Genomic DNA, 16,121 nt, shown 5'->3' on the forward strand with positions numbered 1-16,121 from the left:
GCGAAAATGCAAATGCCGGTCTGTCTGGGTCCATAAAATCCCCGCGATCTCAGATACACCTTTCCACGCAGTATTTTTCTTTAAAATGTCCTTGTACGTGGGAAGAGACATATCATAGAGCACTGGAAAATTTCTAACAGCAAGAATTAGCCTTTCATCCATCTTTCCGTTACTGAGAGAGAGAGAGAGAGAGAGAGAGAGAAGGATCACGTGAGCTCTCCCGTCGTCTCTCCTATTGGCTGTCGCTTCCGTTAGTCGCTCCAAAGTTGAACTTTTCTCAACTTTGTCGCGTCGCTGGACACGCCCACATCTAGCGCCAACGGTCGCGACAGCTCGTGTCGCCGGAAATCACTGTGCTCGCATTGAAAATGAATGGTATTGAGTCGCTGTCGCGCGCGATGTCGCTGGCAGTGTGTACGCACCTTAACTCTAAAATTGGCACCAGAAATATTGAGACCCTCCCAAATCAGTGTGCCAAATTTCGAAACTTTTTACCATACTCTTCTAGGGATGTTTTTTCTTCCCATATTGACTAGTCTTTGGATTGCCTGAACTTCAAGCATTATACATGGGCCCTGTATAATAATAGGCTGGTTCAGACAAATGTGTCAAATTCCTAAATGATCTCTTCAGCATCACCACAACATAATTTTCTTTTTATTATTATATAGAGGAGCAAAGAGGAAAAGAAGAAAAAGAAGAAACACAAGGAAGTAGAGGAGGAGCCTCTGGAATCCCAGCTAGAAGAGGCTGTCCAATCAGAGGAGACCAAAGAGGTGGCAGCCCCTCCCACATCCATATCTGCTGAGGTATGATCGTGGAATTCACATTTTTGTTGCTGTTGGTTGTTAAAACTAATTATAAAGTACTGTGTTATTGAAGTCTTATTCCCCCCAACACTAACATTAGGTGGCTCATTGGCTTTATTTATACTGCTCTGAAATATTCCATTGCTATGTTGAAAATGAAATTTAGTGAAAATTGTCTTAAATAAGCTTGATTCATACATTTTATTTTCTCATTAGTAGCCACATACCTGCACACTGCAATGATCATTAGTTAATTGTCCTTTATTTGATAATTCATTCATTAATAATAATTTTTGTTGTTACTCCTAATTATTTTTGTAATTCTTATTATTGACGTTCTTTTTTCCTTTTTACAGTATTTACCAATACATTTTAGTTATTTTACTTCCATAGTTTTTCCTTATTGCTAATTATGAACAAATTCATATTAAATACATTTGTCTGTCCAGAACATGCACAAAATTCAGATCAATATTAAAAATGTTAATATTAAAGTGGCAATAACAGACATTGTGATGGAATATCAGCTTATTTTGCTTTTTGAGTTTGTCAGAAAGGGTATATATGGGGTTATGCTTGGGCCATTGAGGAGCAGACTCATTTTCCCCATCCTGCCTTTTCTGTTCCAGGCCTCTGATCTGGATTTCTGGCTCTCTAGTGCTCCTGTTCCCCCCACCATCCAGGTCCGGACCATCATGCTTTCTCACTACCCCCCGTTCGTCTTTTCCTCCGAGGTCTCTCTGTTCTTCACGTGCCGGTCTCTTTGTCTCTCACATGTCTTTTCACTGATTTTCAAAGGTCTCACATATTTTTGTCTGTGTGCTTTTTCTTGTTTAAGGTGGCAATGCATGTGGGCAAATGCAGAGGTAGCAATGTGTAGTTATGACTGATGTGGGAATGACAAATGTCTTCTGTGTGATCATGTCTTTTGAGCCACTGGTGTATTTTACCATCGTCAATAGCCACGACTCCTGCTTGACAGTTCCCGTGGTTTCCGTCGAACAGCTAACATGTACAAAGCAGTTCTTGCTGCTCTTTAAAATAAATGTAGGTCATCTAACACAGAATGTACTTGGAAGGAATAGTTTGCCAAAAATGAACATTCTGTCATAATTTACTCCTATTTCTCCCTCCCCAAATTTTACAGTTCAGTTACTGTAGTATTTACAGTAAGTGTTACCAAACTTGTCCTCTTTAGGTTTAGCTGCAGACTTGCCTCCTTAAAGCTGGGGTTTAATACATGTAAACTTTCAAATGTCTTTGGATAATAGCACAGAAATGCGAATTCACTTTCTCACTGCAGATTAACCACTAATTTCTTCCCAATGTGATGATCCAACAACATCAACTCAACTTGATCAGAGTAGTGTTTTGTATCTTAATCATATTGCATGCTTCATAGTAGATAATCATTCTTTAATCTCTGTTGAAGGCGTTTAAAAGCAGGTACATTTTCTAGCTTGTTTGTAGTAATAAATGGGTTGTTTACAGGAGATAACGGCGCCCCCTTCAGCCACTACTGTAGATGCGAGCTCTGCAGCTGCACCAGATTCTGAGCCAGAGGAGCCTAAAGAGACAGAACCAGAGGACACTGTGAGTCTTTGTTTGTCATTCTTAAAAATTGAAAAATTCTATTATCTTTTCACCCTGGGGTTTTTCCAAACCTGTTTGACTTTTTTTATTTTGAAGAATGTCCTAGCTGCTCTTTTTCATACAATGAAAGTGAAAGGGGACAGGGATATCAAGCTCCAATATGACAAAAAATAAAGTCCATGTGACTGTAGTCCACTGTTTAGCAATATATTTGCACATCTTAAGCCATATTGTGTGAGGAACAGATGGAATTCAAGTTATTCAAATCTGAAAATCTTTGCCTATCACTGTGGCCCTCAAATTTAATTTGCATATTTTAAAATATTGCAAATATAGGTTTGACGTCAACAGTGTTGGGTAAATAAAAAAAATAAAACCATATATATAGAGAGAGAGTGAGGGAGAGAGATCAAGTAATCCATTTCAAATTACTTTTCTAAATGTGTAATCAGATTACTTTACTAATCACTTCATTAAAAAAGTAATCACATTACTCATTACATTACTTTTAAGTTGCTATCCAAAAATTGTGTGATGTCCCACTCAACAGATTAAAAATGTCTATTTCCTCCTTGTTCCTTCTCGCACTCAATCATACACTTGGCACCATTCGTTTCTCACTCATAGAAATGCAAACGGATGAACATATTTCATGTTTTACATGCATTCTATATATTATTTTAGAAATGTGTATCCCAAGTAAAAAGTAATTAATTTAAATGAAAGTCAGTCATTGTAATCTGATTTAAAAAATGTTTTATGTTACACTACTTTTTGACCAAAACATTTATTACATTTCAGTAACTCATGTGTAATCAGAGAACACCCAACACTGGACGTCAATGGCGATAAGTCAACAATTGAGAATCAATAATGTTTGATGTAATTGATGTCACACCTGGTGAGAAAGTATATAAACGCTTTTTCATTTTTGGGTGAAGTATTCTTTAAAGCGTTTTAATATCCAGTATGGCACAGTTTTGTACTTGTTAAACCAGAGGAGTAGTTGAGTAGCGTGGGTCTTTGCTGCGGTCATTACATCTCATATGTTAATTGCATTTTATTTAATTGCTTCTGTTGGATTCATTTATTTATTTCCTGTTTAGAAATCGTCCAAACACAAGAAGAAGAAGCAGAAGAAAGAAAAGGAAAAGGAGAAGGAAAAGAAAAAGAAGAGACACCACCACCACCATCATCATCACAGTGATGGAGGAGGAGAGGATTCTGTGCAGAACGGCACTGTGGAGGAGGAAGAGCCTCTTCCAGTCAGTATCTATAATAATATCTAAAGTAGCAATGCTGTGTCAAACTATGACCCAAAACCTACTCTGTGCAAGTACGCAAACGCTTCTAGATCCTCAAGCTCAATTTCAAGTGTTGTTGTGTTCTGAATTGTCAGAACGCATTTTATAATGCAACATAAGTACGTCTTGCAGTCTTAGAGCTGCCACAAAGGATATATCAGGAATTGTTCTTCTTCTGTGGTCAGTTTTCTCTTTCAACTTCTCTCTTGGTGAAGCAACCGTTTGAAGAGAATCTTGTCGAGTAGGGTTGTTAAATTTGTAGTTAACTGTCGGCATATTTATAGCTACCTGAATAAAGGGCCGGTCACACTAGGGATTGAGCATGCCTTCTGGTGTAAGTAAATAATTCATCACAAATAACAAATAATATTACATTAAACATTTTCAAATATATTGTCTACTCACTTTACTGCAACAATAAATATTGCATTTTTAACGTTTGTGTAATTGTGACGTTTCAATCTCCTATTGGTCATTTGCCCTCTTATCGTACAAATTCACAGTTCAGAGTTCACCAAGCTTGAACTTTGGTACAAAGCGCGGTATGAAATTTCTTCGCATGACCTTGCGTTTACTGTGTTTCGTGCGTTCAGATGCATTTGAATGGACGTGAATGGAGCGCGAAGTGTAGTGTGACGACCCTTAATAACTCATCCAATTTAAAGGCATAGACATTTGAAGGGGAGTACTTGAGTATTTAGGTTTTTACCACCAAAGTAATGCGAGATAGGGCCCTAGCAATGCATTGGTGAAGCATTCTTGTCTAGGTTTGTGTACTTGCGCAGACTTTCTAGTAGAGGTAAACCAAATATATCGGTTTTACCAATTAATCTGTGCCGATAGTTGCTTTTTGGAACTATCGGTTATCTGCGAAATTCAATACATATAGTTGATGAATAATTTTTATTTTTTTAATTCCTCCATGTTCCTCTGTTCGGCACTGAAGGATTATACAGTTTAATTCTACATTAAAACAACAGCTTGTAGAGTTAAAATAAAATAGTCGCTGACACCTTGTAGGCGTCTAAATCATCATTGACAAATGGCAATATTAATCCATATTTTTTTTCCTCACTTCAATGCATATTTTTTATTTTGATTAGATAATATAGTGTTCTAAATTTAAATGAAGGCATGCAAAGAAAAGTAAGACTACATGGAAATGTGCCTTGTTAGCCTATACATCATGTCTCCAAATTCATATTTAGTGAATAATAATAATAAGCCTTATTTCTGGTGAAATATACTTATATTATATTATATATTAATATATATATATTAATACAAAACCCTTAATCTGGTTTAAAAAGCATAATTATTTGCCAAATACATTTTTTTTTCTGGTTATTGAGATTTTGGTTGAACAATAGACTGCATCTGGGATATAATTCATTTTGGACTCTTGTAGTGACTAGCGACAATGTCTGTGACTGTCATAGCAAGGAAAGACTAAGAACATTTTTTAAACGTTCCATATATAAATTAAGCAATTTACCGATTAGTCAGTTATTATCCTTTCCACCACCTTTGTTATCTGTATCGTCAAAATCCACTATCGGTCGACCTCTACTTTCTAGCCTAACTGAAGAAAAGAAACACTTTCCCGGTAAATAACAAATGTTTACATTGTAAATTCCTGCCATACTGGAGCGAAAATATTTGTTACTAGCTTTTACTTTAGCGACTCTCGACTAATCTAACCTTCACCTCATTTCAGCCCATGTCCAACTACTCTCTGCTGGCCGAGAACTCCTACATCAAGATGGTGAGTGTGATTTTAGACAGGAGTCAATCCGTGGTTTGTTTCCTCCACCAGCACGAGCCTCTGTCTGTAATTGAGATCTTTTGATGTTGAGACACTGTTGTTGGTTGTTGTGTTTGCTAAAGCGAGCTGATTGCTCCTTCGTCTCTAAATGACGTATTGTTCCATGTGTCTCTACATGTATGTTTTAAGATGATGGAAGATGCTGATCAGGTAACAATAGCAACAGACTTCTAATGTTGCTACTAACTTGCGGCGATATTGACTTTAGTCAGAATTAATGCCATGTTTAATTTAATACAAATGAAAGCAAGGCTTAGAGGTCTGTTCAATATGTCATACTATTGATTACCTCGATTTTTAGTTAACAAACCATGGTCTTTCCACCAATTTAGTGGACATAAAACTCATGGGTTGTCATAGTTAAATGTGCCCTTATGACCTACTCAAGAGTATGACATATTGAAAAGATTGTATCTCTGTCTGTCACAGTCCTTTTTGTTGTTGATCATGTCTTATTTAATATGCTGTCTACTCTGACTAAACTCTGTTAGCTGAGTGCTGTTAGCCCTTGAACTCTGACTTTTAAACATTTGTTGTTAAATTGGGTGTAATTAAGGGTTATGTGGTCTTGTCCTAGCCCTTGTGTGGGATGCTGATATTACAGGCCTTTTGCCATCGATTGCCTTGTTTAATGTGTCTTAACTGTCTCAAGTTTAGTTAATAATGCTTTTTCAGAACTGTTTTTGGTCTTATCTCTTCTGGCCTTTTCTAACATCTGGGATCAGAGTGTTGTGTGTGTTGATGTGATCTGAGTGTTTTAGTGTCTCTTTTTTTTGTTTTCTACTGCTAAGTCTTCCCTGATCCCTTATGCAGGAGTACGATATCCAAGGCAACCATCAGGACGAGAGCAAGGTCATAGTGTTGGTCATCTTTGAGAACAAGAGTGACAGCTTCCTCAAGTCAATGGAGTTCAATGTGCTAGATTCCCTCAACTCCAAACTGCAGCGGCCGGAGGGAGCCGGACCGCATGATGGCCTCACCGTCCCTTTCCAACTGCCACCAGGTTCGAACCAGTGCAATCAAAGAGCCTTTGGCTGGATTTTTGAAGGGTGATTCGATTTCAGACATGTGAAGATGATCCTTTTATCTTTTTTTAGGGGTGTCAAATGAGGCCAGGTTTGTTTTCTCAGTGCAGAGTGTCGTCATGCCTCAGAAACTAAAGGGAACCCTCACCTTTATTGTTAAGGTGAGAACATTTTAATTTCCAATGTATGATTGATCCGAGTGAGTGGCAGTATTGACGACTTTCATATTTCTTTTTCTTGGTGTAGTCGGAAGACTCCTCCACTCACGAGAAACTGGACTTCAAACTGCACTTTACATGCACGTCATACCTGATCACCACTCCCTGCTACAGGTGAGGAGTGCAAACATATCTAAATCCGATCACTCCTAAAAAGAACACATGTGTAGCATCCTTCAACGCCCCCAATTAGGGCTGGGCGATATGGCCAAAATTGTTATCACGATAATCTTTTTCATATTATTCGATATCGATGTTTATCACGATATACATTTATACATTGCACTTTCCTTTTTTTTTATTTCAAAGTTGATGGAAAAAAAGAAAAAAAAATACATTCTAAACAGTCAAAATAGTCTCTACAAAACTGCATAGAGGGTCCAGAGATGGCCAAAGCAGTGGGGTCTGCGGGATCTTTTACCAATTTTGCCGTTTATCAATTGAAAATGAATGTTAAAAGATCATCTGTTTGTTCTGAAGCATTGTGACAGCAGTCCAGTATTTGTTGGAATATTTTTACATTAAAATGAAATATTTTTTTTATATTTCTTTAGATTCAGATACCCAAGTATGGGGCATAGAAGCCCTTGTGGCTGTGGAATGATGCCGAATGTCGGTTCAGGGGTGTCCCGAGAGAAAATTTTGAATTATAATTTTTTTTTAAATGTAAAAAAACATTTGTATATTTTCATTAAAGTGAGAGACTAGCCTACAAACTAGTAATTTTATCCATTCCAGGCATCTAATAAATTTTTTCACAAAATTAGAACAGAAATCGATTTGTTTGTTTAATTTGTTTATTATTAAAGGCTCGTAACAGGCTGATTAATAAAGATACATTTAGAAGGGACAAACGTTATGGTCTAAAAGGTGCTTTGAAACCACGTTAACTCGTGTAGCGCTTCATGTCTACACACATGCAGGGAAAAGAGGCAACGCGCACGGAGTGGGACAGGGCAGAAATGATGCATGTTTGTTGCTAGAGAACAATATTCAAGATTACGGCGCAGAAAGATCAGAGCTGTTGTCCACATCACTGTTGTTCTGTCGCGCTCTTCACTAGAGACGATGAGAGGGCGCCACCATTGTCATGAAGTCTTGCGGTGCTGATGGAATCAATCCGGTGTCTGACATAACCTAATTGTTAGCAAGGCAGCTAGAATTGTATTCCTTCAAAGGCGACAGGAAATTCCACGGAATTGCTTTTCAGCGAAAAACACGAGGACAATTTCAGTGTTTCAGATCGCACATGGAGTGGATTTTTTGCATGTTCATTAAGGGGATTTAAGTGTTTTCATATGTTTCAGTGTGGAAGAGCGACTTTTGGAAAACACTTGAAAATGGCAGTGTGGACGGAGAGCGTTTCAAAAATGAAAATTGTGTTTTAAATGTATCCGGATTAATGTTGATTTAGCCTGAGTCTGAAGTCTACATGATTTGTGTTGTCAGTGATGCATACGCTAAGCTGCTGGAGTCAGGCGACCTGAAGGGGAGCTCTCTACGGCTAGAGGGGATCAACATGCCCTTCCATCACCTGCTGGCCAGGATCTGCTTCCACCATCACTTCTCTGGTACACTATTCAGAACAGCAAATATAGGTGTTTGTAACCAATTTAAAGGTGAAAACCCTTAAATGTTTCTCTCTTTGCTTCCTGTTTCGCAGTTGTGGAGAGGATTGACTCCTGCGCATCCATGTACAGCAGGTCGATCCAAGGTCACCACGTCTGTTTGCTGGTCAAAATCGTAAGTGCTGCTCAACCTCCATTGAATCTTTGGAAGATGATTAGGGATGGGAGTTGTAAGGAATTGTAACTATTCCGTTTCTGAATTTGATTCCATTGACGATTATTCTAGTACTTTAAGAGCCCCCTGAATCATTTTGTCCTAAGTATATACTAACTCGACCAAATATGTCATATTTTATGATCATATATTATGACAAAACTGTGTTCTGAATGTGTATTTGTAACTACACATCTTTTTATGAACAACAAGTAGTTACACAAGAGCTGATCTGACCAATTCGGTTATTGAGCGAGTCGTTAGTCTGATTTAACCAATTGAAAACTTTTTGAAACTTTTGACTGAATTGTTAAAAACTAGGGCTGTCAAAATATTATGATTTTTAGTCAAATAAATACCATGATCTGCTGATTAATCAAATGAATCACATCTATAAATTTTTGCTGAGGTAAGTCCTCAAAGATAATTTAATATATAATGATATTATAAATGGTTATATTTAAATTAGGGCTGGGAATCGATTAAAGTTTAACTAATTAATCTCACAATTTTCTGTAATAATTGCAAATAAATTATGGTACATGATACATTACAACAAACATAAAAAAATATATTTACTTTAGACTTTCTCAAAGAACTTGCAAAAAATTGTTTTTTTAGTCATTTATTTGAATCAAACTAAATAAATATGTACATGTTGTTATTATTAATTTTTAGCAGTTATTTAATTAGACACAAGTATATGTATACATGCTATAAAATCAGTGGACATTCTGTAATTCAAAGTTGGCAAAATCTTCTGCCATTTTACAGTAGACCTTTCAATAATAGGATAAAATGGGCAGATTCCATTCATATCAACTTTATTGGCAAGATCAATTTAAGGGTGGTTTCACATACAGTATAGTCTGTTTTAAATGAACCAAACCCAGTTCAGTTAAAGTGGACCAAAAAGGGAACCAGCTGCAAATGACATCAGTGCTTTTTGTGTTCACTATGTAAGTGGACTTAAAAGAGGATCCAGTTTCTTTTAGCCCTCTTTGCATTTATGTGATCTCAGACCCTTTGTTGTTCACATCACAACTCCTTAAGAACTCCGACCCCATGGCAGTCACGATTATGACATTTGGCTAACAATAAATTGTCATATATATTGTGATCATGATGATAAGTTGTTATGCTTCTTAAGATGTATGTGTGTGCTTAATTCACATACATCACAAGTAGTAATTTATTAATAATTAACTTAGAATTATAATAAAATAGGAAAATATGATTTCCAATAAGGCTTTAAAAAAATGTAAATATTGCACAGGGATGGAATGAAATGTTCAAATATTTCCAAATACTTCAAACATGTCTCTCCTTTTTTATATAACTCGAATTTATGAAGTTCTATTAGGCAAAAGTAATATACAGTATATCTTCCTGTGGAGAAAAACGTTTTTCTCCACAGGAATGAAGTTAAGTGGGCGTCTCCTTCAACGTGTCATTAACACTTCGTGAATGAATGAACCCAAAACATTTGCCATTACAATTTAATACAATGGTACTTCTATATTCACTTAAAATTCCTTTATTTGAACAGTAAAATGTGATTAGAATTTAAAGTTCACAATAATCGTGGTTTGATATAATAATGTCGAGCAGGCGAATATGTAATAGTTATGTATAGCAAGGCCAGAGGTACTTGGGTCATAATGAAATGCAAAGTGGGCTGGTACCTCTTTGCCTTCGCGAACCATAAAAGGACCCACAAACAAACCGTACTCAGACCACCTCCTATGGTGATCCGCTCCCTTCTTTATTATGCCCAGGACATGTGTTGCGTGTAATGAATAAGCATCTAATCTGCATAGTAATTCAGATAATTAAAATACATTACATTCTTGTGGCAGGCGAGTAAAGCATTGATAAGACGATACAAAAAGTTTTTATTTCCATTTTATTGAACATAAGCCAATCATTGGCCCACAGTTCACAGCAATCCATTTTGCAATTGAATTCATCAGAGATAGATTTATTATTAGGGCTTTTCTATGGACGTGTCAATGTACACTGGTCAGACAAACACTTTTGGGGGCGTCTCACTCTGGTTGCGTCACGTCATAAATGCCTTCAAGTCGCTGTTTCAAGTTAAACATAGTTTGAAACTTAGAAGAACACAATTCGAGATCCTGCATTCGGAACTGCACTCCATCCAGCTGCTTGAATGGAATAATGCATATGTCCGCATCTTATACAGTTGTTACTGTCAAGCAAGCCTGAGTGCGGTTTGCCTATACTGCTGGAGTTTCTCTTACAGCCCCCTGCTGAAAACAGGTGGTACTTCAAGCTTGTATTGCTTCAATGTTAGGAATATTCCTTATGATCCGAGGGCATGATTAATTGCATTCATTTTTTTAACATGTTATTTTTTTAATGTAATTAATTGCACTGAAATATAGCGTTAAGTGAACGGCTATATTAAAACCATTCATCATTCGTCCTTGCTGGCCACTGCAATTGGAGATATGTTGGATATTTATTGAGCATTCAGTTCAGACTGCAATCCCACAACTTGTGTAAAATGTTGATTCTTGCCTTTGAGCTGTCAAGAGTATTTTAATGATATTTCATCCACATTACCAGAAGAATGCAGATGTTCAAGAACCAATTATTCTTTTGAGTAGGTTCTTTTCAGTTAATTGGTCGAAATGGTTCACAAATCAGTCTAAATGGTTAATGAGCGAGTCAGCCTGAATCACTAATGACTGGAAAAGTCATGGAAATGGATTGGTCAAAAAGGGTGGGAACCCTGAAGAACAAATTCTTGGTTCCCAACCTTAAAACCATCTACTACACCTCCTTTTATGCCAACCCATTCTCCATGTTTTTTCCAGGCCGATCAGACCGTCTCCATTGACGCCAAGTGTGACGAGCCATCGCTGCTGGGAAACGTGCTGGATGAGATCAAGCAGACCTTCTCAAAATGCTGAGTATGTCTGAGAGACCCTGAAACCCCTAAACCCCAGCGCAGCCTCTGCGACGGAAACATGTGCTCAGAATCATATCACACGATCTGAGACTTGCCTCTGTTCCTCTGCAACTCTACCTTTATATTTATTGGATCTCTTATTCTGTTTTTCGTCTTTTAATACCACATAACCCCTCTCTTGCCTTTTGTGTCATTGATTTTTGTTTCCTCCTTGTCTATGTTATACTTCCAATGTGGATTCCTCTCATCTGATCTCATATTTCAGCCTTCAACCTCGGCTTCTTCTTGCAATTGGTAACTTCATTCTCATGATTTTCGTTTTCACTGACACTCAAATTTCCACTCTTCCATTTGTCTTAATGGTCCGTGACATTCATCTTAATAACTGGATTTTTTGTTGTCGATGAGTTGTTGTTTTTTTTTAATGTTTTGCATTGTGGTGTTTGCGTTATTTTGTCCTGAAATGCATCAGCGCCTTTCTCTGCATTAAACATCAGCATGTTAGCTCCTTACCAGTTTTGTAGCTTATGTGTGGTGCTGCTTTTGAAGGCTAGCCCTTGCAAGACTGGTTTCAACCAAACTCTGGGTACTCCATATCGCACCTGAAACCCCACCCATTTCCAATCCTCAATCACTAACATCCCCTGAGCACTAAATCTACAACCAGCATCACAAATGCAGTTCCAAATGTGCAAATCATTGGGGGCACACCGTGTTGCATTTAATGAAAACACTTGTGATCCCATGTGTATGTGATCATGTGGCCCACTACTATTTATGTCCTAATGCTGACATAAGAGTAAGAGTAAACCAGTCACAATATTGGTTTGTATTGTGAGTTAAAACTACATTGGTAACTATGGTAGTGTATAATTAATATAACAGCACACTAACAGACTTTGCTTGGGTTAATGGCAGTAAATGAAAGGTAGAATAATTAACAAAAATGAATTAGTCCATGGCTGTCAAATCTGATCTTGAAATTCTTGTACATTTGTTTCTCCATGGGTCCAGTTTCTCAAATGGACAGCATTCTTTTGGTAACTGCAGTAAATATCCTCAACTCATACCACAGTTTGTGAAAACAGACGAAAAATTTGTTGATGGTTATGCACTTGATATGGAAGTCTATGGGGCAACTGCCGTTGTAGCTTTATTTCAGTATAAACATTGTTTTCAATGCTGAAAACTGCTTAAACCAGCTTGAAGTTATTAGACTGGTCTGTATGGAGCAGCCTAACAATCTTAAACTGACGTTAATGGTTATGCACTTACAATAGAAATCTATGGGGCAAGTGGTTTTCACACATTTTCCATGTTAAAACACAGCTTAAACCAGCTTAAAGTTGTTAGGCTGGTCTGTTTTGCTGGTATTAAAGAGATTTTGGGCACTTGTTTGCTGTGAGACTAGTTAAACCAGCCAAGACCAGCAAACCACCTTTTTCTGTTTAGTTTTTTCAGCTGGGTTTACTGAGGTATGTGTTCAAATTATTTTCTGGAGTAATCAATAGAATGTTAAATCCCCAAATTATTTCTTTAACATACCATTGACCATACTGACAGTATCTGATGTTTCTGGACAGTATTATAAAAAGTGATCCCTTTCTGGTATCCCTTTTAATTGTATTTCTTAAACCTGTCTTAAGAATATTGCACTGTTAAAGGGAGCCTACAAAGTCTGCAAACTGTGCACTTCCTCCATGGCTTAGACATCATCCAAACCCACGCTTGTGTTCTTCAGATTTTAAACATTTTGTCTTGTATATTTGCCGAATACAATGAATCACTTTTTTTTATTTTTTTTATGCTGTTAAATGCCTTTTTTTCCACACTACTGAACTGAACTTGTACTGACTAATTAAGACACATCCTGTAAGTAACTCCTGTGTTTGACTGTCTGATCCAGCACGCTGTAGCGCTCAGTTGTAAAGATGCAACCAAAGTAGAGTTTACCTGCTCATGAAACCTAACTTTATCCTGTGGGTACCTTTGCAAGTGTTTTTCACCAAAGTACGAATGAGTTCATCATCAAGAAGTGACTTGAATATCGGGTTTAAAAGATGTTTCTGGAAGAACATTGCTATAGTGATTGACAAGGTTGAAGACTGAAAACGACTGTAATTATTAAATCTTATTGTTGAAAGTCACATTTACATTTATAACTTGCATGGGTAGGAATGTACATTTTTCGCATAATTTGTTTTCTTTGAATAATACATGAACACATGCATAGAAAATTCCCCTATCATTCCTTTGTTGCAATTATATTCATAAGTTGGCTTCACCATATTACACCATTTGATGGTATAATGTATTTTTATTTGTTATGAGTACTTCAAAACAATGTCTTGGAATGTTTTTAAAAAAACTGCATTTGCATTAAATTATTATTTACGGATATCAATTGAGGGGGGTTAGGTGGTCTTTGGTGTCAAAGAAGCTGAGCTTTACAGTACGGGGTCCATATAGTTATCTATAATTGGCCGTTCAATATGATTCACGTGAGTGGCCCAGCTAATCTAACAAAGTTTTTCCCTCTGGCAAGTTGTAGTGCAGATATTGCTGGATTTGGCTTCTCATTAAGTATACTCTCATTGCTCTTCGTTTGAAGGTACTCCTTCATATGTATTTTCCAACTGTATGATGTAATATAATGTTTTAAGATGAATAAATGAGCAAAAAAAAAAAGAGACATCATTTGCTATTGAAATTCTTGAGAGGTCCACCCAAAAAGGTCGGGGAGGATACTGTAGTTTTGTGTGTGTGTACCAATAAATTCATACATACAAATAACGTACATCTGAATTTGTGTTCACGTTTGCCTTTTCTCCCTAATTTGGAATGCCTAATTCCCACTGCTTACTAGGTCCTCGCGGTGGCGCAGTTAGTCACCTCAATACGGGTGACGGAAGACAAGTCTCAGTTGCCTCCGCTTCTGAGACCGTCAATCCGCGCATCTTATCACATGGCTCGTTGTGCATGACACCGCGGAGACTCACAGTATGTGGAGGCTCATGCTACTCTCCACGATCCATGCACAACTTACCACACACCCCATTGAGAGCGAGAACCACTAATCGGGACCAAGAGGAGGTTACCCCATGTGACTCTACCTTCCCTAGCAACCGGGCAAATTTGGTTGCTTAGGAGACCTGGCTGGAGTCACCCAGCACATCCTGGATTCAAACTCACAACTCCAGGGTTGGTAGTCGGTTTAACAACTACAGATGTTTTCTGTTTATGTAATCATTTGCATATGATGATATGGCAGTTAGAAGTTTCTTTTTTTTGTTTTAATGTTGTGCATATTTTTAATGTTAAAATACTTGATGTATCCATTTATTTTTTTACATTCCACATGTTCATCATGTTAAACATGCACATTGAAAAGCAAAAATGTATTTAATATTTTGGCCATCTGACTGTTTAACCATTAACATTTAAACCTAATTATTTTTATTTTACATCAACCCGTATTAGATGACTCTTAGATGGTAACACCCTGGCACTTTGATATATACTGTAGTATGGTACTGAATAATTACCATATTTATTTAACATGGTATTTACATTTTATTCCAAGGTACCTCAAAGAATACCATGGTATATGTTGAAACATTTAGCTTTTTGTAACTGACATTCCAGTAATAATCAGTGTTGGTTTTCTGAAGTTACTCAAAAGTAATTCACTACCAGTTCATTTATCTAAAATTATAATCCGATTACAGATTTGATCATGGTCACATTACTAATTAATTTCCTTTTAATTCACAAACTAAAACACTTTTCACATAAAAGTTTGTTTTTCTGCTCAACAAATTCAAAATAATGTCTATATTTATGTTTTAAATGTATTCTACATAAATAACATTTTTTTGAAATGTGTGTAACCCAAGTAATGTACCTAAAAGTTAGAATTGAATTTCAATCTAATATAATGCGTTACACTACATTTATTGACTAAAAAATAATTGGAATACAGCAACTAATTATTTTGTAATCAGATTACAACACTGATAATACAGTGTCAAAAAAAGGATTACCTGCATTTATGTGTAAATTTGTCTTAGAAGATCAAACCAGATTTTAAGTTACACAGTTCGCTGTTGTTCGCTGGAACTGATATTCAATTTTGTCCAGTTCCCTCGACTTGATTTAGTTCCACACAAATGAATGTATTGTTCTTGTACATATTGCATAATTCAAACATTCACAGTGTTGGTTGGAAAAAGTATGTGAGTCCCTAGGCTAATAATGTCAACAAAACTAATTGGAGTCAGGATTTGGCAAAGCTGGCATCCAATTAATGAAATGAGATTGTATGTGTGGGTTAGAGCTACTCTGCCTTATAAAAAGCACTCACACTTTTAAGTTTGCTTATTCACAAGAAGCATCTGCTGACGTGGACCATGCCTCGCTAAAAAGAGATCTCAGAAGACCTACAATCAAGAATTGCTGCTTTGCATAAAGCTGGAAAGGTTTACAAAGTAATCTTGAAGAGCCTAGATATTCATCTGTCCACAGTTAGACAAACTGTCTATAAATGGAGGTTATTTAGTACTGTGGTTACTCTCACTAGAAGTGGCCGTCCACCCAAGATGATTCAAAGGGCACACCGCAGAATGCT

At 36.9% G+C, this 16,121-nt stretch overlaps 1 protein-coding gene across 5 annotated transcripts in view; it reads left to right on the forward strand.

Moving 5' to 3' along the window:
* LOC127641151 (AP-3 complex subunit delta-1-like) overlaps positions 1 to 14,299 on the forward strand; it is a 39,461-nt gene extending 25,162 nt beyond the window's left edge. For 2 of the 5 annotated variants that reach the window (XM_052123946.1, XM_052123948.1), the window contains 12 exons: positions 672 to 809; positions 1,439 to 1,492; positions 2,301 to 2,402; positions 3,509 to 3,667; positions 5,424 to 5,471; positions 5,661 to 5,681; positions 6,345 to 6,534; positions 6,629 to 6,717; positions 6,803 to 6,888; positions 8,224 to 8,345; positions 8,438 to 8,517; positions 11,400 to 14,299. In XM_052123946.1, the coding sequence (XP_051979906.1) occupies positions 672 to 809; positions 1,439 to 1,492; positions 2,301 to 2,402; positions 3,509 to 3,667; positions 5,424 to 5,471; positions 5,661 to 5,681; positions 6,345 to 6,534; positions 6,629 to 6,717; positions 6,803 to 6,888; positions 8,224 to 8,345; positions 8,438 to 8,517; positions 11,400 to 11,495 (1,185 nt within the window). In that variant the 3' untranslated portion in view covers positions 11,496 to 14,299. The remainder of the gene's footprint in view (positions 1 to 671; positions 810 to 1,438; positions 1,493 to 2,300; positions 2,403 to 3,508; positions 3,668 to 5,423; positions 5,472 to 5,660; positions 5,682 to 6,344; positions 6,535 to 6,628; positions 6,718 to 6,802; positions 6,889 to 8,223; positions 8,346 to 8,437; positions 8,518 to 11,399) is intronic. The other 3 variants (XM_052123947.1, XM_052123949.1, XM_052123951.1) reach the window with 2 other exon arrangements.
* The last annotated feature ends 1,822 nt before the right edge of the window (positions 14,300 to 16,121 follow it).

This window comes from Xyrauchen texanus, chromosome 50, assembly GCF_025860055.1.
Source record: "Xyrauchen texanus isolate HMW12.3.18 chromosome 50, RBS_HiC_50CHRs, whole genome shotgun sequence".
Lineage (NCBI taxonomy): Eukaryota > Metazoa > Chordata > Actinopteri > Cypriniformes > Catostomidae > Xyrauchen > Xyrauchen texanus.